The sequence below is a fragment of the Carettochelys insculpta genome, chromosome 30 (genome assembly GCF_033958435.1).
Source record: "Carettochelys insculpta isolate YL-2023 chromosome 30, ASM3395843v1, whole genome shotgun sequence".
NCBI lineage: Eukaryota > Metazoa > Chordata > Testudines > Carettochelyidae > Carettochelys > Carettochelys insculpta.
Window position 1 is genome coordinate 15,694,902 of NC_134166.1, and position 21,144 is coordinate 15,716,045.

The 21,144-nt window shown below is 59.8% G+C and overlaps 2 protein-coding genes and 1 long non-coding RNA gene across 5 annotated transcripts in view; 1 reads left to right on the forward strand and 2 right to left on the reverse strand.

The window, feature by feature from the left end:
- Window positions 1-15,396, reverse strand: part of MEGF8 (multiple EGF like domains 8) — a 77,703-nt gene extending 62,307 nt beyond the window's left edge. The window contains exons 1-7 of the mRNA XM_074981350.1: window positions 15,352-15,396; window positions 12,962-13,180; window positions 3,693-3,856; window positions 2,269-2,475; window positions 2,005-2,185; window positions 1,622-1,710; window positions 405-624 (exon numbers count right to left, since the gene is read on the reverse strand). Of these exons, the coding sequence (XP_074837451.1) occupies window positions 405-624; window positions 1,622-1,710; window positions 2,005-2,185; window positions 2,269-2,475; window positions 3,693-3,856; window positions 12,962-13,142 (1,042 nt within the window). The 5' untranslated portion in view covers window positions 13,143-13,180; window positions 15,352-15,396. The remainder of the gene's footprint in view (window positions 1-404; window positions 625-1,621; window positions 1,711-2,004; window positions 2,186-2,268; window positions 2,476-3,692; window positions 3,857-12,961; window positions 13,181-15,351) is intronic.
- LOC142003958 (uncharacterized) lies at window positions 14,425-19,390 on the forward strand. 2 transcript variants are annotated; one of them, XR_012642910.1, is made up of 3 exons: window positions 14,425-14,812; window positions 18,162-18,309; window positions 18,423-19,390. It is a non-coding gene; the product is annotated as an uncharacterized LOC142003958 (long non-coding RNA). The 2 variants fall into 2 exon arrangements; XR_012642911.1 differs by having other exon boundaries at window positions 14,425-14,747.
- TMEM145 (transmembrane protein 145) overlaps window positions 17,022-21,144 on the reverse strand; it is a 29,043-nt gene continuing 24,920 nt past the window's right edge. The window contains exon 15 of one of the 2 annotated variants that reach the window (XM_074981351.1): window positions 17,022-17,790. In XM_074981351.1, coding sequence (XP_074837452.1) covers window positions 17,399-17,790 — 392 coding nt within the window. In that variant the 3' untranslated portion in view covers window positions 17,022-17,398. The remainder of the gene's footprint in view (window positions 17,791-21,144) is intronic. The other variant, XM_074981352.1, reaches the window with a different exon arrangement.

Below are 21,144 nucleotides of genomic sequence, written 5' to 3' on the forward strand. Positions count from 1 at the left end.
GGAGATGGGGGCAGAGCCTCCTTATGGGCAGGGGTGGCTGTGACAAGAGCCAGCCGAGGGGGCGGAGGGAAGCGCCAAGCGACCTGGCCCGAGGGGGCACGCCAAGGCTGGGAGCCGGCGGCTGGGACCAGGGGTCACACAGATGCTGTCATGGGCCTCAGCTCCCGGCTGTTCTGCGCCGGGCTCCCCACGACCAGTCACTGAGCACCACCTGCTGGCCAGGACTCGCTGCGGGGATCCCGGGGGTCCCACCTGGGGGACTCAGCACTCCCAGGTCAGCCCCACCGACGGGGAGCAGCTCCTTGCCCGAGTGCCGGGGCCCTGAGCCAGGGACTCCATCACATCGCAGCTGGCTCCCAGCCGCCCCCTGACCCAGGGAACCCAGGTGCCCAGCCCCAGCTCACCCCCGAAGATGTAGAGCCATGAGTCGACCACAGCTGCGGCGTGGCTGGCCAAGCCAGGAGGCCGGGAGCCCGTGGCGTTGGGGGGGGCCAGCTCCAGCCAGTGCCCCTCGAGGGGCCGGTACATCCAGACGTCACTGGCCAAGGAGCCGTCAGCCAGCTCCCCACCGCACAGCACCAGGCAGCCCTGCCAGGCCACTGCCACATGCGAGTGCCGGGCCGCCTGCAGGGAGAGACGAGTGAGCCGCCAGGGCAGGGGGCGCCCAGTGAGAAGGGACGCTGGGGGGAGACAGGGGCGCTGTCAGCGCTGCTGTGGGACAGTGGGGTCAAGCAGGGGAGGTGCTGCCATGGGGCACCAGGGAGTGGGGGAGGGGCTGCCGTGGGGCACCGGTGCTGAGCGGTGTGTAAGGATACGTCTGTTTCCTGGAGCCATATTGGACAGCCTAAAAACTACCGTCTTCACCTGCAGCCGCAGGCGCCGCCCCTCGCCCATCGGAACGGCACAAACCAGCCTCCCCTGGCGGTTCCGGGGACTCAACGGCCCCACTGGCACCAAAGCCGGGACCCGCCCCGGGAGAACTAGAGCTGAGTCCGCCAGGGCGGCGTGTTTCCACGGCCTGGCTGGGGCGGGTGCTGCCGGCTGTCGGACTGATGCCACAGGTGTCAATCAATCAGGACAGTCCATGGGGGGTGAAGACCTTCTTCCCTGGGTTAGCTGTAGTAACAGCAGGATGGTGCCTCAGTTTCCCTCGGCCCAGCATCAGTGTGTGGTGGCTTCTCGCACCTCCCTGCTCTGGCCTGGAGGCCCCCAGGCAACCCCTGTCTTCTGCCAAGGCAGGCAGAGGGGCCGGGCTGGTTTGAAGTGGGACTGGGCAGTGGGGCGGGGCAGTCTGGGCTGGCTGGAGAGGGAGGAAAGGGGTCAGGGCCTAGCTGGGGCCCCCTCTGGACACCTCCCCCCAGGGTGGATGGTGCTGAGGCTGCTGGTTCCTGTGCTGACAAGTCTGTCCTAGGCTGTGTCCCTGTCGCCCATAACCCTCCTGCTCCCCCTGCTGAGCAAGTGTCACCTCTGCCTGCGCGGGGGGCAGGGGAGACCGAAGCTACAGGCTGGCCGGAGCACAGGGCCGATCCCGCGGGATTTGACCACCCTGCGGCTGGGGGACATGCGGAGAAGTGGAACCCAGGATCTCATGGGGCCCCAGGGGGCTGCGTGGGGCACCTACCGGCTGGGGGCTCAGCACCCGGCGCTGCCACGCGTTGGAGGTGAAGTTGTAAATGGCCAGATCGTCCAGCGCCGCGTTCAGGTCCAGCCCTGGGGGAGCAGAGAAGCTGGGAGGGAGGCCCACAAAGGCAGACCCAGGCCCCGACCCCATATCCCCGCCTCACCCCACTGCCTCCTGCCTCTGCCCACTACTGCACCCCCTCACCCTTTCCCACCTCCCCACAGCCCCTGGGCCCCTCCCCACAGAATGAGAAGGCTGGATGGGACCTCAGGAGGACACCGAGTCTGACACGGCTGAAAGCAGGACCAGTCCCAGCTGCACCATCCCAGCCAGGGGCTGTCAGGCTGTGACCCCCTCCCCCACCAGCAGCAGCAGCCTCTCACCTCCGAAGATGTAGAGCGCCCCAGCGGGGGGCAGGACGGCGCCCGCAGCGGCTGTGCGGGGCCGGAAGTGGGGGTCACTGGTGCTCACGTTGTACCAACGCCCGGCACCCTGGTTCTCACCCAGCGCCAGGTCACAGCCCTCACCCACGAAGCCCGCTTGGCACCAGCACCGACCAGACTCCTGCGGGGACAGACAGACACGGGGTCTCAGCTCCCAGGGACAACTTGGCATGGGGCAGGGAAGAGACACCCCAGGGATATCACCTGGTCGCAGGCCCCATGGCCCAGGCAGTAGCTGGAGCAGTGGGGCACGGCGCAGTCTGGGCCCCCCCAGCCTGGCTGGCACCAGCACTGGCCGTGAGGGGCGCAGGTGCCGTGCCCGGAGCAGTCGCGGGGGCAGAGCGAGACCCGGTAACTGGCGTTGAAGCCCAGCAGGTTGTAGTTGGCATCACTAAAGAGGTGTAGCAGCATCTGGGGGAGAGAGGGGGTGAAACGGGGTCAGGCACATGGGCCCCCAGTCTCCACAGCTTCCAGTAACCCTCAGCCCCCCTCAGAGCTCCTCTCCGCAAAGCCCCGAGATCTCCCCCGCTACCCAATGCCCACGCCCAGGCCCAGGGCCGCCGCCCCAACCCCAATACGCTCTCAGAGACTGGCCCGAACCGCCCTCAGGGGACCTACCTGGATGGGAAAATTAACCCGCAAACCGTTCCTGCAACCACCACACGAGGTTTGCCCCAAATCTCAGGCCAAAGGGGCAGTGAGGTGTCCATTGACTCAATCTGGGCTGCTCACGGGGTTGTATCACTGTGAGCAGGGGGGTTGGAAGTGGGGCTCTGGGCTGGTGCCTGGGGCACCTCAGGGCCGCCTGGCACCGATGGCGAGAGGTCCCAGCACTACGCACAGTCACCGCCGTCAGGCTCTAAGCCACATCCCAGGGACTTGCCTGGGAACCTGTCACCCAGCAGACAGGCGACGGCTGACTGCCTGCAAAGGGCTCGGACGGGCGACCTGCCCTTGGGCCAGGCTCCTTCTCACACCTGCTTCCACCCCGGGGGACGATGGGATCCCTCCACGGGGGCAAGGGGAAAAGGGGCCCCGAGAGCTCCTCCATGCCTTCACGCCAGCTCCTCCCTTGGGGAGCGTCTCTGCTGCGGCCAGAGCCGGGAAGGGTGGCTGAGGATGGACTCCAGAGCCGTCACACACCAGCAGCTCCAGCCCTGCCGCAGCCGGTGCCCAGAACTGTGCGATTAACGGCTGCAGTCGGATTGCACCAACACTCTGCCCTAGACCCCATTTCTTACCAGCCCTGCCCCGGTCAGACGCCGAGGGCCGGCCGGCGAGCTCTGCTGGGGCCCACTGGGGGGGGGACGACACTGACCTGGGGGTGCGGCTGCTCCGTGGGGTGGAAAGACCCTGCGTGGACATGATGCGACTGGTTCCCAGACCTCTCCCCACGTGCGGGGCCGGGCTGTGGCCCAGGGGAGCTGGCGGGGGGAGGGACTGGCTGGTGGGATTGGTGCCTTATGTGAAGGACCCCCAGGCTGGGCTGTCCACAGCCGTCTCTGAGCCGTATGCCCGGTCTGGGTCGCAGCAGTGCCAGAGAAACCTCCTCTATTACACCCTCAAACTCCCGGGCCCCCGCAGCAACCACCTGCCCAGCCCTGCCCCCAGCTGCCCAAGGGGGTCACCTTGCCAGAGGTGGCCTCTAGTGGGTGAGGCAGGGTGCTGCCGCTCAGGCTGGCCAGCAGGGGGCAGCGTGGGGAGTCGCCGTCATAGACGAAGAGGTAGTCGTAGGTGCACTCGGTGTCCATGAATAGGAAGGTCAAAAGCACACGGTGCCGGCTGCTGGGGGCTGGGAAACGGGGGGGACGATCAGACACAGCTCGTGAGACCCAGCTGCCCCCAGCTCCCGGCACGCACCACCGAGCCGCCAGCTGCCCCCGGCTCCCGGCAAGCACCACCGAGCCGCCAGCTGCCCCCGGCTCCCGGCACGCACCACCGAGCCGCCAGATGCCCCCGGCTCCCGGCACGCACCACCGAGCCGCCAGGACTCCAACCGCCACTCAGGAGCACAGCTCCCAGCATGCACCCTGGCAAGAGCCAGGCGCACGACTCCCAGCATGCTGTAAGGGGGCTCAGGGGTCCCCAGGCGCTGCACCGTCCGCAGGCAGGAGGGACTCTCACTCAGCAGGAGAACAGCGGGTTTATTAGCCAAGGGGGACACAGCGCCGTACAGAGGAGTCAGTGCAGCCGGCAGAGACAGCCAGTCCCATCCATGCTGGGGAGAGGAGGCCCCGAGGGCCCCCAGAGCCGGGGCCTTGTCCCCTCCTTTGTCTCTCTCCTCCCAGCCCAGACTCACTGCCTCCAACTCCCAGTTCCCATTCACACCCCTCAGGCTCCACCCGACCCTTTGTCTGCAGCCCAGAGGTGTCACCCGGTTGCCTACTGTCAAAGCGGGAGCCGTGCTAGTCTGTATCTTCAAGAACAGCAAGAAGCCCTGTGGTGCCTTATAGACTAACAGATATTTTGGAGCATGAGCTTTCGTGGGCACAGACCTGCTTCCGCTCAGCCTCTGATGAAGCGGCTCTTTGCCCACGAAAGCTCATGCTCCAAAATATCTGTTAGTCTGTGAGGCACCACAGGGCTTCTTGTTGTTCTGGTCGCCAGGTTACCCTCAGCAGGGGCCCCACACTCTCTGTGAGCCACTCACACACACAGGTATCCCCCACTCCATCACATCTCTCCCCCCTTCCAGACCGAACTGAGCGGGGTCACTCAGCCGGTGAGCTGGGGAAGTTCAGGGCCCTCCCCACATGCCGGAGCATCGGCTGTACCCTCGGTGCTCCTCTGGATGTGCACCACCTCCATGTTACAATCCTGCCAGGGAGGCTCCACGTCGGGACCCTGGCATTGGCCCCTTTCATGTGATGCAGCCGGGCAAGTCCCGTTGGTTCCCTCGGGTTGGTTGGTCTCCCTGCTTCAGCCTCTGGCCCATCAGCCACATTCTCAAGTCGGGCAGGCAGAGCCCGTACAGCTCCTCCAGCACCAGCAAATCAAACAGTTCCTCTCTGGTCTGGGCCCTGCCCCGTCTGCCCACCAGCCCATACAGCTGCTCCAGCAAACGTCTGGAATTCTGCCACTGTCCAGTAAAGGAAGGTACAAATGCTTCCACCCTTGGCATTTAGCCAGACCACCACAATGGTCGTGTGCCTCAGTTTCCCCTTCCATGCCACACAATAGACTTGGAACAAAAAACTTGAAATTCTCATCAACAGTCAGGTGTCCACGCAAGACCTCACAGAATGAGGCTTTACTTGTACTAGACAAGAAATTTATAAAACACACTTCCACTGCCTACAAAAAAGAAAAGAGAATAAATTTTATAAATTACTTCATACCTCAGGATACTACAGCTACAACACCCACAACTCAACGAACAATATTGTTAACCTTTCCATCTACAAACCCAGCCCAGCAGAAGAGTCTTTCTTATCCCACGGTCTTTCTTTCCGCTCTACTTCCTTCACGAACTTAATACAATTCTGTGGTGACCATGAAGCCTTCTTTCGCCACCTCTGTCTAAAGGAATTCTTCCAATACACCTATGAACAACAGTCTGACTCTCTCGACCCCCCACCAACACCAAAAGAAGAAGAACTCCATGTGGACTCCCCCAACGGTCGGAGTGAAAGTCTGGATTTCTACGTACAATGCTTCCGCAACCGTGCTCAGACTGACAATACATGCAAACAGTGCCAAATGAGACACAATCTCAACTCTGCTGAACGCTACGCTGTCCAGAATCTCAAAAATAACCCAGACATTATAATCAAACCAGCTGACAAAGGGGGTGCTGTTCTCATCAGGAATAAGTCAGACTTTGAACAAGAGGCAGCCAGACAACCCTCCAACACCACATTTTACAGACCTCCCTCCACTGATCCCACTTTGGGATTCCAAAACAAATTACAACAACTACTTAAGGAACTCCCTGCTGCTACCTGGGACCTTGTTCACTCAGACACACCATCTGAGCCCCAGCCTGGATTATTCTATTTAATTCCTGAAATCCACAAACCTGGAAACCCCGGAGGCCCTATCATTTCACCTATTGGCACCCTTACCACTGGACTATCCAGTTATGTGGACTCCCTCCTCAAACCCTACACCACCAACACTCCCAGCTATCTCCGAGATACCACCGACTTCCTGAGGAAATTACAAAACATCGGAAATGTTCCTGACAACACCATCCTTGTCGTCATGGACGTAGAGGCTCTGTACACTAATATTCCACACAAAGACAGATTACAAGCAACCAGAAATACCATCCCTGATGTCACCGCAGCCAATCTGGTGTCTGACCTCTGTAATTTTGTTCTCACCCACAGTTATTTCCGATTTGGGGACAACTTATACCTCCAGATTAGTGGAACTGCTGTGGGCCCCCACACGGCCCCCACAATGTGCTAACATATTTATGGCTGACCTGGAACAACGATTCCTCAGCTCTCGTCCCCTATTCCCCTCCTCTGCTTAAGACACATTGATGACATCTTTGATTTGGACCCATGGTATAGAGACTCTAGAAGAATTCCACAGAGACTTTAACAAGCTGCACCCCACCGTCAACTTATGCCTCGATTACGCCATGTAAGAGATGCATTTCCTGGACACTTCAGTGCAACTCAAGGATGGCCTGATTGGTACCACACTCTACCGGAAACCCCCTGATTGCTGTACTTACCTACACCCTTTAATTTCCATCCTGCACACTTAACTAGATCCATTGTTTACAGTCAAGCTCTTAGATACAATCGCATTTGCTCTGATCCTACTGACAGAGACCAAAAACTGTAAGATCTTTACCAAATATTCATAAACCAGAATTACCCACCAGGAGAAGTAAAAAAACAAATCGACAGGGTCAGACGAATACCCAGAGACCAGCTACTCCATGATAGGCCCAAAAAAGCCAAGAACAGAACACCACTGGTCATCACCTACAGTCCCCAACTCAAACCACTGCAACACATTATTAAAGACCTACAACCTATCCTTAATCAGGATGCCACACTCCAGAAGGCCCTAGGTGACAGGCCTGTTCTCTCCTACAGACAACGCCCCAACCTTATGAGGATTCTCAGCAGCAACCACAGTCTATACCACAAGACCACCAGTCCTGGAACTTTTCCTTGCAACAAAGCCCACTGCCAGCTTTGTCCACATATCTTTTCTGGAGATACCATCACTGGACCTAACCAGGTTATTCACAGAATCACGGGCACATTCTCATGTTCCTCTACTAACATCACATATACCATCACGCTCCAACAATGCCCAGATGCTTTGTATGTTGGACAGACTTCAAACTCTCTTAGACAAAGGATTCATGGGCACAAAACAGCCATAAAAACACTCCTGATCCACAAACCTGTCAGCCGACATTTTCCTGGAGTGGGGCCATTCTGTTAATCACTTAAAAGTTTGCATCTTACTGAAGAGGAATTTTCACAACAGTCTGGAAAGAGGCTGCTGAACTCTCTTTTATATTCAAATTTGACACATTAACACGTGGTTTGAATCAGGATGGCAATTTTCTGGGTCATTACAGGGCTCTTTTGCATACTTGGGTTTATCTAATTCTTGACTCCACCGCCCCCTCTGCTCTCTGATTTGCTCACCTTGATACTTTTTTTCTGATTTGTCAACCTGGATTACTATTTTTGGTTCTCTGTGCCTTAAATATTGAGTCTGTTCTGGTCTGGCTCTGGTCTGAAGAAGTGGGTCTGTCCCACGAAAGCTCACCTACTAAACTATTTTGTTAGTCTTTAAAGTGCTACTGGACTGCTTTTTTGTTTTGATACTTTCTGAAAGTTGGTTTGTGAGTCCCAGACACAGAATTCACATGAGGGGATGTCTGCTTACCCCTGACTGGCCCACCAGGCCCACAGCTCCTTTGTCCTTCCACTGCCAACTTCTGTCCCCCCATGGAATCAGAAGTGGAGTCCATTTCAAGAGTATAAGTGTTTCCAGCATCTGGAGATGGGGGATTGCCGGCCCTCGCCCACATCCTACAGAGATTGACTGTGCGGCTGTTCTGCTCCACATACTGAGCCACACAACCTTTCTTCCAAACCTGAGGCCCATTCAGTTCACTTACCCCACCAGCCTGGAATAACACTACTCTCCCGGTACGCTGGTCACACCCAGTCACTTGCTTATCACAGGGCTGCTCACATTTCCTTGTAGCTTTCAGCTTACCTGGATCAACTTCCAGTTCCTGAGAAACCTTTACACTGCCTGCTCCGGCCCCTTGCAGAGCACAGCCAGTGGTTTCACACTCAGGCAGGTCCTGGCCATCAGGAACTGAAACAAACTTCTCCACAGCCAAAGGGCTGCTTTGGCTCTGGCTCCTGCAGACAAACACCTGTCCTGATCACAATCCTTCCGGAAAAGTTTCAGGGAAATTCTCTTCCTCAAGAGCTCCCCCAAACAACAACTCACTCTTCTCTGGCTCCCCCGGGGGCACTGCTCCCTTGAGCCACAATCAACTCCTGGGTTTCACCTACACCCAGGATCACTTCTGGCCCATCAGGCAGATTCCCACATAATCCCCTTCCAGGTAGACAGCTAGTACCACTGGACAAAAGGTTGGGATCCCTTCCCTCCCTTCTGCTACCAGCTTCTTTATCTTCATCAGGCAGCATAACTCCACTGCCCGTCTGCTCTTCCTCTGGCCTGGCTAGAGGATGACTCACAAGAGAACGTCACTGGCCATCACATACAGCCCCTACCTAAGGGCTCGCCAACGCATCATCAGTGATCTGCAACCCATCCTGAACAATGATCCTTCACTCTCACAGACCTTGGGAGGCAGGCGTCCTGTCCTTACCTACAGACAGCCTGCCAACCTTAAACGAATCCTCACCAGCAACTATAGACCACAAGACAGTAACTCTAAACCTGGAACCAATCCCTGGAACAAACCTCGCTGCCAACTCTGCTCACATATCTACACCAGCGATTTCATCACAGGACCTACCATCAACCATACCATCAGGGGCTCCTTTACCTGCACATCTACTAATACAACATATGCCATCATGTGCCAGCAATGCCCCACTGCAATTTACATTGGCCAAACTGGACAGTCTCTACACAAAAGAACAAATGGACGTAAATCAGACATCAGGAACGGTAACATACAAAAACCTGTAAGAGAACACTTCAATCTCCCTGGACACTCAGCAACAGATTTAAAAGTAGCAGTCCTACAATAAAAAAATTTCAAAAATAAAATGGAGAGAGAAATCTCTGGGCTGCAATTTATTTGCAAATTTGACTCCATCAACCAAGGATTAAACAGAGACCGGGAGTGGCTGGCCCCTTACAAATACAGCTTCTCTGCCCTGGGCGTTAGTATCTCCCCATTAGACTCTGACAATGGGCCACATCCCCCTGTCTGATCTGGCTTCTTTTTTCCTCTTTTGATACATACTACTGATAATGGGCCATTTCCATCTTGACTGAATAGACCTTGTCAGCTCTGGCCTTTCCTTTTACTGGGACCCCACTCTGTAAATATCCCTCTGAAACCACCCCCCCACTCATGCATCTGATGAAGCGGGTCTTTGCCCATGAAAGCTTATGCTCCAAAATATCTTTTAGTCCATAAGGTGCCACAGGACTTCTTGTTGTTCTCGAAAATACAGACTAACACGGCTACATCTCTGATTCTGGTCAGACAGAGTCCTCTCACCCCTCCCAGTAACACCTCAGCATCAGGCAAAGAACAAGTACCAGAATCATCTGGTCTCTGGGATTCCCTGATGTTACTAACTGGATCAGACCGAGTTAAAGCATCATCCTCCCTGAGACACAGAGGTAGGCCCACTTCCCATCTGGGCTTCAGCTGCACTCAGATCCAGCTCTGGGATCTTGGTCCCATCTCAAGCCCCCACAGGCTCAGACAAAGGAGTCACTTCCCTAGAAGCAGAAGCCCCTTTCTTGCACCAAGGACCAGTGTCCTTATCAGGGATACCACTGCCCATCCCAGAGCCATTCCCTCTGCTCCAGCCCCCATGGCTGGATTCACGGTCACACCTGGAATGCTCTTTCAGGGTTCCCTCTCCAGCCACCCCAGGCTGAGGGAATCTTCCTCAGACAATGGACTAGTCTCCTCGTTGTCACCTTTTTTAAATGCAGGCTCTGCTCTCTCTGCTGCAGTTCAATCCAGACAGACAATGGGAGACACTCTCTCCTTTGTCCCAGCCCCCCTGGCTGGTCTGAGACACACACCCAGAAAGTGAAGCAGCTTCTCTCACAGATAACTTGCCATTCCCAGTGGACCAGCTGCTTTCCTGCAGACACACAGGCACCTTCCTCGGCCCAGGCCTGGAAAACTCTTCGCAGGCCTGTCTTGGGCACTAGTAGACGGTGGGTTGGAATCGCCCCTTCCCTCCTTGAGCTGTGGCAGGGCACTCGGTTCAGAGCTCCATGCAGTCCAGGGCTCCCTGACCCGATCTGGGCTCACCCCTGCAGGAGTTTCCTTAACCCTTAACTCTGGAGTTTCCTTAACCCTCAGCTCTGTCATTGCACATCCACGCTGCCTTGTCCAGATCCTTTAATCTCAATTCTGTTTCCAGGTGCTGCCGCGTCACAGTGGAGTTGCTGAGCGTGGTCGCAGGATCACAGGCTGATGCCCTCTGCACCCCACGATTCCTCGAGGAATCCCTTCAGTGTGCCAGATGCCTTGTGGGTCACGTTCCCGGGGTTAGACCCTCGGTCCCTCCACCCTCTGGGACCGACTCCAACGGACTCCCAGGAGTAACCCCTCCTTGGGTGTGACTCCTCCTCTCGAGGACCATGACCGCACTCTCTTGGGTTCAGACACAGGCCCCTCCACCTCAGGGAACCGCAGCTCACTGCCTGTCAGCACACCTGGGTCTCGCTGGCCCCTTTCTTCCTCCTGCGCCTCTGTCACTTACTACTGGATGCTCCATCCTCAGGGTGTTGTTTATCCCACCACTGTCACCAGTGTGATGAGGTTCAGGGGTCCCCAAGCTCTGCACCCCGTCCGCAGGCGGGAGTGACTCTCACTCAGCAGGAGAACAGCGGGTTTATTAGCCGACAGAGCACAGTGTCATACAGAGGTGTCAGTACAGCCGGCAGAGACAGTCAGTCCAATTTGTGTTGGGGAAAGGCGGCCCCAAGGGGTGCCCCCCGGAGCCGGGGTCTTGCCCCCTCCTTTGTCTCTCTCTCTCCCAGCCCAGACTCACTGCTTCCAACTCCCATTTCCAACTCAAACCCCTCAGGCTCCACCTCCCCTTTGTCTGCAGACCAGAGGTGTCACCTGTTTGCCAGGTTACCCTCAGCAGGAGCCCCCCACCCTGTGTGAGACACACACATACCCCCCAGTATATCACACATGCATCACAGCACCTCGCAGGGGCTCCCCACCCCAGCGCAGCCCGGCCCTGCCCATGAGAAGCTGCGCACCCCAGCCGAGGCTACGGGGAGGGGAGGCCGGCTGACGGCGGGCGAATGAAGGTTCGCCTATGCTGTGCCCACCTGGCCTAAGCCACTCCATGGCGGTGACAAAGTGGGGCGTTGTGGCAGGGCGGGGGCACTCAGTGTCCCTGGCATGATGGGGGCAGGGAGGGGAGAGTTGGTTTGTTGTTACAGGGACCAGAAACAAATGAGACCTAGAGACGGGTGCCCAGCAGACCGGGTGTGGGTGGCACAGCATGGTCTGGCCAGGGGGAGGACAAGGGGCTGCAGAGAGAGGACCCCGGAGCCCTGCCCAGCAGGTCCCAGTCAGAGGGGGGAGGGGGAACAAAGGCCAGAGGAGGGGCGAGGCGGAGGAGAGGGGCCCAGGCACCCCTGGTTACCTGGCAGAGGACGAAGGACGGGGTAGAAGGCTGGGGGGGTCTCAGAGGCTCTGCTGGAAGGAGGGGCTGTGGGATGGGGCGGGGCAGAGCCCAGGCAGAGCCCCCCGGCCGCAGGGCAGACTCAGCCGGACGGTGCTGGGGGGGCCAGGCCCACAGGCTGCAGAGCTCTGTGCTGGGCTCAGTGTTCAGTAACCTCCTGTGTGAGGCCGGCTGAGCGTGGCTCCGGGCCGGGGCACAGGACTGCACTGCTCCCTGGGGAAGGGAGCCCCCGCGGCAGCCGAGCGAGGGGACTCCACACAGGGCCCGGCAGAGCCAGGCGCTGGGGGCTCACAGAGGTACAGTTTCCGGAGGCTGCCCTGGTGCGAGTGAAGGCCCCAAAGAGGGGCTGTTTCTCTGAAGCGGGATGGCCCCCAGGCACCATCCAGGGGGCACAGCCTGTGAGTCTGGGACAGCGTCACTGGTCACAGACCTGCCCTGATTCCTCTGCAGCTCCCAGGGCCATTTCCCATCCAACTCCTCACTGGCGCCTGCACCTCACGGCAGCCGGGGACGCGTCCGGCCTTTTGCCTCTGGCGCCAGCAAAACAGGGAGTGCCGGGGCCTCAACCCTGCGGCGCTCTTGGGGCTCTGCTCCAGCCCCTCAGCACTGGGCACGGGAACCCTGAGGCCCAGCATTGGCTGGGGGGCGCTGGGGGTGCCAGGTCCAGCACCAGGCATCAGGCATATAACTGGGGCAGCCCCAGCCACACTGCTCCCGGGCGAACCCAAAAGGGAGATCCCCTCCCTGCCCTCAGTGGTGTGTGCACAGCAGACGACCCCCAATCCCCCCGTGCACTCCACATCCCCCGCCGACCCCCCATACGCCCCCTCTCACCACCCTTGCCGACGCCCCACACACCGCCCTCACCGCCCCTGCACCCCCGCCGACCCCCATACGCCCCCCCCACCGCCCCTGCACCCCCGCCGACCCCCATACGCCCCCCCTCACCGCCCCTGCACCCCCGCCGACCCCCATACGCCCCCCCCACCGCCCCTGCACCCCCCCCCCACCAAGCCCCCTCACACCTTCTATGAGCCACTCGCAGTTGCCGTTGACGGAGTAGTTGCCAGGCCCGTCGCTCACGAAGCCCTGGGGATCCCGCAGCACCTGGCGCTGCCCCTTGCAGTCCCCCGCACTGGCCCCGTGGGCCCCGCTCAGTGCCAGGGCCAGTGCCAGCAGCCACCCAGGGCACAGGGGGCCCGCCATGGCCGAGTCAGCAGGGCGCAGGGGGCTCCATCGATGGCCTGTGCAGGGGGGCCAGAGTGGTGGGTCAGAAGCAGTGAGCCAACACAGGGCCCCACTGCAGCCAAGGGGTGCCACCCTCCCACCCCTTCCAGCCATGGAGCTGACACCAGGATCACCAGACAGGGCCCCCCCCAAGCTGCTGGGGGGCCAGACTCTGGGGCAAGGACCTGGGGGGCCTCAGGGCTCTAGGGGTCATGACTGGGGCCTGTCCAGTCTGTGGGATGGCAGGGCTACAGGGGCTGGAGTGTGTACAGTGGGGATGGAGGTCTGTAGACAGCAGACAGGGACTATAGGGTATCGGGGAGTAATCTGGGGTATAAGTGTTGGGAAGACGCTAGAGGGGCCAGGCCAAGGTAGTGAGGGTGGAACTTGTAGAGGAGAGTAAGATTCAGGAAATAAACCGACCGCATCAAATAGCATGGAAAAAAGAGAAGGTACCTAAGGAATGGACAAGATCCTTGCTAGTGACAATACACAAGAAAGGAAGTGTGTTGGAGTGCAAGAGCTACAGAACGATTACCCTAACGAGTCTAGGCAAGGGGCCGATGCTGATGGAGAGACTGAGATCAGACAGAAGAACATCTAGTAGATCAGCAAGTGAGATTTAGGAAAGACAGAAGTACCATATTGCAGGTGTTGGCACTAAGATTGATAGTGGAGAAAGCTCGACAAAAGAACAAGAACATCTGCAATTGCTTCACCGATTTTTCAGAAGGCATTTTACAGTATAAATCAGAAAGTGACATAGGCAGTGCTGGAATCGTACAGAGTGGATAGCAGACTGATACGGTTGTTGAAGGATATCAATGACAATGTGGAGGCAGCGGTGAGAACATACAGACAGTGGGGAACTTGGTTTAGAACGGGTAGAGGTACGAGATGAGATCCGATATTGCCAAGTATATTCATCATGGACCTAGAGAGAAAGATGGACAAGAGCAAGGAAGAGGTAGAAGGGATATCAGTGCATAGAAGGAGAACTAACAACTTGAGATTCGTGGATGATTATCATCAAGGAAGATGAAGAGAAGCTAGTGAGAACAGTGCAAGTGCTAAATGAGGAAGGGAAGCAGCATGAACTGATTACGAACATCGAAAAAACTAAGACAATGGTATTTGGAGATAAGGAAATAGGAAGGAAGATCAGTGTAGATAGGATCGAACTACAGAATGTAGAGAAGTTCACATGTCCGGGGAGCAACATGACGTATGATCTAGACAGTAAGAAGGGAACAGCGAAAGCAAGAGCGAGTTCGAAGGCGATGGATAAGATCTGGAAAAGCAAAGCGAACAGCTTAGGAAGGAAGCTGCGCGTCTTGGAAACGTGTGTTCAGAAGCGTGTGGTAGGGCTGAGAGAGACGGGTGGTAACAGGAGATTCGAGGAGGACATCGGGGTTCAAGACGAACTGTAACAGAAAGACCCGGAGCACAGGGGACGCAGCAGGTGACCCTGAGGAATCACACGGGAGGACACAGCCCAAAGAGATCCCCCTGCGGAGGTCACAGCGCCTCGGGGTATCTGCGGAGGACGGAGGCGCAAAGCCAGAGCCTGCAGCAGGCAGGGCGGTGGGTTGCAGCCGGAGGCAGAGCCCAAGACCGGGCAGATGCTGGAGCAGACAGCTGAGCCCAGGGTGTGGGTGATGATGATGCTGGGACAGGGGTACTGGGCCATGGGGTGTTGTGGGTGGGGCCGAGGGGGTGTGGGGGGCAGGGCTGCGGGGGGTTCTGGGGGTATCGGGGCACAGGGGAGTGTGGGTAGGGGCGGGGGGCCGGGGGGTTCTGGGGTATCGGGGCGCGGGGGGTTGTGGGTAGGGCCGGGGGGTATCGGGGCGCGGGGGGTTGTGGGTAGGGCCGGGGGGTATCGGGGGTATCGGGGCGCGGGCGGTTGTGGGTAGGGCCGGGGGGTATCGGGGGTATCGGGGCGCGGGGGGTTGTGGGTAGGGCCGGGGGGTTCTGGGGGTATCGGGGCACAGGGGAGTGTGGGTAGGGGCGGGGGGCCGGGGGGTTCTGGGGTATCGGGGCGCGGGGGGTTGTGGGTAGGGCCGGGGGGTATCGGGGCGCGGGGGGTTGTGGGTAGGGCCGGGGGGTATCGGGGGTATCGGGGCGCGGGCGGTTGTGGGTAGGGCCGGGGGGTTCTGGGGTATCGGGGCGCGGCCGGGCGGTCTCTCACCTGCTCGCTCTGCGCGCGGCGGACTCCGGGCCGGGAGCAGCGAGACGTGGGGCCAGAGCGGCGCCCGGAACCATAGAGCGGGCGGTGCTGCGCGGGGGAGGCCCCCGCCGCTCTGCGCTGCCGTCTCGCTGGTCGCGGCCCGAGGCGGGGGCGGGGCGGTTCCCACCCCGGATTCCGCCCCCCCCCGGGGGTCTCCCTGCCCCGCCCCCCCCCGGGCCTTTCCGGCCGTGGCGCTGGAGCCCCGCCGCACCCCCGGCATCGCGCCTGTTTCCCTGCGCCCGGCCCCTTCGCCTCCCAGCCGGCGCAGGGCGGGGTGTGGCCGGAGGAGGCTGTTGCGGGGGGTGTCCAGGGCCCTGGCTCGGGCCCCTCCCCCCGGGACGGGTTGTGCTGACAAGTCTGGTCCGGGCCGTGTCCCGGCCCCGAGAACCCGCTTGTGCTCCAGGACACCCCACACCTTGGTGACACCTCCCCGCACGCTGGGGGCGCCCCCCCCCCCACACACACTTACACCAGGAGAAACACAAGAATGTTCTTTATTTTGGCAAAAACAACTCCAAAAGTTCCGCTGCCTTGGCACCAGGGCTGGGGGGGACACGGCCGGCACAGCGCCTGGGCTGGGGGGGGGGGACACGGCCGGCACAGCGCCTGGGCTGGGGGGGAACACGGCCGGCACAGCGCCCGGGCTGGGGGGGAACACGGCCGGCACAGGGCCTGGGCTGGGGGGGAACACGGCCGGCACAGCGCCTGGGCTGGGGGGGGGGGACACGGCCGGCACAGCGCCTGGGCTGGGGGGGAACACGGCCGGCACAGCGCCTGGGCTGGGGGGGAACACGGCCGGCACAGCGCCTGGGCTAGGGGGGAACACGGCCGGCACAGCGCCTGGGCTGGGGGGGAACACGGCCGGCACAGCGCCTGGGCTGGGGGGGGGGGACACGGCCGGCACAGCGCCTGGGCTGGGGGGGGGGGACACGGCCGGCACAGCGCCTGGGCTGGGGGGGGGGACACGGCCGGCACAGCGCCTGGGCTGGGGGGGAACACGGCCGGCACAGCGCCTGGGCTGGGGGGGGGGGACACGGCCGGCACAGCGCCTGGGCTGGGGGGGAACACGGCCGGCACAGCGCCTGGGCTGGGGGGGGGGACACGGCCGGCACAGCGCCTGGGCTGCGGGGGGGAACACGGCCGGCACAGCGCCTGGGCTGGGGGGGAACACGGCCGGCACAGCGCCTGGGCTGGGGCAGGGAACACGGCCAGCACAGCGCCTGGGCTGGGGGGGGGGGACACGGCCGGCACAGCGCCTGGGCTGGGGCAGGGAACACGGCCAGCACAGCGCCTGGGCTGCGGGGGGGGAACATGGCCGGCACAGCGCCTGGGCTGGGGGGGAACACGGCCGACACAGCGCCTGGGCTGGGGGGGAACACGGCCGGCACAGCGCCTGGGCTGGGGGGGAACACGGCCGACACAGCGCCTGGGCTGGGGGGGAACACGGCCGGCACAGCGCCTGGGCTGGGGGGGGCATGGCTGGCACAGCGCCTGGGCTGCAGGGGGGACATGGCCGGCACAGCGCCTGGGCTGTGGGGAGGACACGGCCGGCACAGCGCCTGGGCTGTGGGGAGGACACGGCCGGCACAGCGCCTGGGCTTGGGGGGGAACACGTCCGGCACAGCGCCTGGGCTGGGGCAGGGAACACGGCCAGCACAGCGCCTGGGCTGCGGGGGGGGAACATGGCCGGCACAGCGCCTGGGCTGGGGGGGAACACGGCCGACACAGCGCCTGGGCTGGGGGGGAACACGGCCGACACAGCGCCTGGGCTGGGGGGGAACACGGCCGACACAGCGCCTGGGCTGGGGGGGGCATGGCTGGCACAGCGCCTGGGCTGGGGGGACCCGGGAAGGGGGAACAGGCGGCCTGGGCCAGGGTGGGGAGTGGTAACAAGAATACCCCCTGCCCTGATAGGCACCAGGGAGGGCCGGGGGGGGTTGAGGCCCACCCACTGCTGATGGTGGGGAGCAGAGTGTCATCCCTCTGTTGGGGAGGGTCAGCCCCATCTTCATTCAGCCCTTCCCCCACGAGGCAATAGGGAGCTCACCCCCCAGCCCAGGCAGTGCAGGCCAGGGCAGCCGTGCTGGGGAAACCCTGGTCCCTGGGGAGGAGGTGGGGGGCCAGGAAGGCAGCCTGAAGAAGCTTCCCTGGACTTGGGGCCTGTAGGGGTCTGGTCTCCTCCATCTGCCAGGGGTGGGGCCCTCAGACAGGCCGAGCGCCCCCTGGCGTGTGCATGCTGAAGTACTCGGTGTAGCCGTTGTGAGGGTGCAGGTGGGTGGCCGGGAGCTGGTACGGGGGAGGCTGGCTCTGCCCATGGGGCCAGCTCAGCTCCGACGTGGTCACCACACGGCTCGGGGGCGTGCTCCGCTCTACCGGCGTCTCCTCCACCTGCTTCTGCACCTGCGAGGCAGAGCAGGGGGTCAGCGCCAGGGCAGGGCACATGGGGACCCCTCGCCTGGTACAGGGCACAGCCCGTGCAGGCGGCAAGCCAGTTAGACATGGCCCCCTGGGAGGGGCTGATTATACAGGGACCCCTCTGCCAAGGCTGGTAACCAGGGATCCCCCTGGCTTGGGGGCTGGTCATACTGACATACCGCTCAGGAGCAGCTACCAGGGAGCTTGCCTGGGAAAGCACCACCCACGAGGAACTGAGCACGTGTGGCTTTCGGTGGGGCTGTGTTGGGAGCTGGTGGGTTGAATATCTGCCTGTGTGTCTGAGCATTTGTTTCTCAAGAGGTGCGGTTTGATACGTTCTTCCTTTCCTGTTTCAGGAAGAGCATGTGATGGGTTTGCAAGTTGTGAACTAGGAGAACTTCGTTCCAGATGGGCCTTCAAGAGCTGGTTACGTTGGAAGCAAAGGCTTTGAGCCAGGCTTAGCCAGCCCAGCAGCCTTATGAGAAGGCACGAACAGCAAACACTGTGAGCAGTGAACAGGAGCAGCTAACAGAGAGTTTGCCTGGGAGTCACCTTGAGGGGGAGCCCCATACCTGCTGTCCCTGTCTTACAGGTTTGTTTCTCTTGTGCCCTTCCAGGTGGCACCAGAAGCATCTAGGAGAACTCTCTGAAGAAAGGGGGATAATGGACGATGACAGGGCTAATGAGAGGTCTGCTGCCGTGACCTCCACACCATGTTTGTCTTCCTCCCAGACAACAGAAAGAATGTTGTATGTCCCAAGTGCAAGCTGGTCACCATTTTGCAAGAGAAGGTTAGAGGACTTGAGGCACAAATATCAACCCTCAGGTCCATCAGAGAGGGTGAAGACTTTCTGGACAGAAGGCAACAGATAATACTGAGGAACAGCAGGCTGCTCAAAATAAGAGAACTGGAAGCATGTTACCTCCAGGAGAAGAAAACCAGTTCAGGTCTCTCCAACTCCTGTGGAGTTAAGTAACTGCCTTCAGCCTCTCTGAGCAGGTGATACAGCAGAGATACCTGGGTCTGATACCTCACAGGGTCAGAAGAAGACCCCCATGATTTCCAAGGCATGGGATGCACAGTTCTAGGGATGGGGTTTCTATGACCACCAACCCAACAGAAGAAGACAGGGTGGTGGTGATCGGGGACTCCCTCCTAAGAGGGCCAGAGTCATCCACTTGCCATCCAGATCTAGAGTCCCAACAAGTTTGCTGCTTACTGGGAGCTAGAATCCAGGATGTTACAGAATCTCCTCAAAAATCATCAAACCCGCAGACTATTACCCCTTCCTCCTCCATGTAGGAACCAATGATACAGCCAAGAGTGACCTGACGAGATCACAGAGGAGTATGTAATTCTAGGAAGAAAGGTCAAGGAATCCGGAGCACAAGTGGTGTTCTCGTCCATCCTCCCTGTGGAAGGAAGGGATCCGGGTAGGATTGTGGAATCACAGAGGTAAATGCGTGGTTGTGTAGGTGGTGTAGCAGGGAAGGATTTGGTTTCTTTGACCATGGGATTCTCTTTCATGAACAGAGATTGCTGGGAAGAGATGGGATCCACCTCACAAAGATAGGAAAGAGCATCTTTGCGGGAAGGCTTGGAAACCTAGTGAGGACTTTAAACTAGGTTGTGATGTTGGGGGGTCACAGGGGGTGCGGGGGGCTCCTGCTGAGGGTAATCTAAGCTACCAGGAAAAACCTCTGTGCTGCAGACAAAGGGGGAGGTGGAGCCTGAGGGGCTTGAATCAGCACTGGGACTTGGGAAGCAGTTAGTCTGGGGTGGGAGAGAGAGAGACAAAGGAGGGGGCAAGACCCCAGCTCTGGAGGCCCCTCAGGGCCTCCTTTCCCCAGCATGGTTTGGACTGGCTGTCTCTGCCAGCTGCACTGACTCCTCTGTACGACGCTGTGTCCTGTCAGCTAATAAACCCGCTGTTCTCCTGTTGAATGAGTCACTCCTGCCTGCAGACAGGGTGCAGAGCTTGGGGATCCCTGAACCCCATGCACTGGTGGCAGTGGTGGGATGTATTGCACCCCGAGGATGGAGCATCTGGGTATAAGTGACTGGGGCACAGGAGGAAGAAGGGGGGCAAGCAAGACCCAGGTGTGCTGCGGGGCAGTGAGCTGCGGTTCCCTGAGGTGGAGGGGCCTGTGGCTGAACCCAAGAGACTGTGGTCGTGATCACGGTCGCGGTTGTGGTCACGGTCGCAGTCGTGGTCCTTGAGAGGTGGTGTCACATCTGAGGAGGGGTTACTCCTGGGAGTCTGTTGGAATCAGTCCCAAAAGGCAGAGAGGCCGAGGGTCTAACCCCTGGGAATGAGTGACCCACGAGGAGGCTGACACACTGAAGGAGTTCTTCCCAAGAGTGTGCTCGTGGTCCTTGAGAAGGGGTTTCACACCCAAGAAGGGTGCTTGTGGGAGTCTGTTGGAGTTAGTCCCAGAAGGTGCAGGGGCCTACAGCCTAACCCCTAGGAACGTGTGACCTGCGAGGAGTCTGGCACACTGAAGGGATTCTTCCAGGAACCGTGGGGTGCAGCAGGCATTGGTCTGTGAGCCTGCAACCATGCTCAGCAGCTTCGCTGTGAAGGGACAGTGCCTGGAAACTGAAATGAGATTAAACGAGCTGGACAAGGCTGCATGAATGTGCATTGGCAGAGCTGAGGGTTAAGGAAACTCCTGCAGGGGTGAGCCCAGATCGGGGCAGGGAACCCTGGACTGCCTGGAGCTCTGAACCGAGTGGCCTGCCACAGCTCAAGGAGGGAAGGGGTGATTCCAGCCCATTGTCTACTAGTGCCCAAGACAGATCTGCGAAGAGTTTTCCAGGCCTGGGCCGAGGAACGTGCTTGTGTGTCTGTGCAGAAAAGCATCTTGTCCACTGGGAATGCCAAGTTATCTGTAAGAGAAGTTGCTTCACCTTCTGGGTGTGTGTCTGAGACCTGCCAGGGGGGCTGGGACAAAGGAGAGAGTGTCTCCCATTGTCTGTGTTGAACAGGAGCAGCAGCATGGGGAGGGAGCAGAGCCTGCATTTGGAAAAGGTGCCAATGAGGAAACTAGTCCATTGTCTGAGGAGGACTCCCCCAGCCTGGGGTGGCTGGAGAGGGAGCCCCGAAAGAGCATTCCAGGTGTGACTCTGAACCCAGCCATGGGGGCTGGAGCAGAGGGAATGGCTCTGGGATGGGCAGTGGTATCCCTGATAAGGACACTGGTCCTTGGTGCAAGAAAGGGGCTTCTGCTTCTAGGGAAGTGACTCCTTTGTCCGAGCCTGTGGGGGATCAAGATGGTGACAAGATCCCAGAGCTGGATCTGAAGGCAGCTGAAGCCCAGATGGGAAGTGGTCCTAGA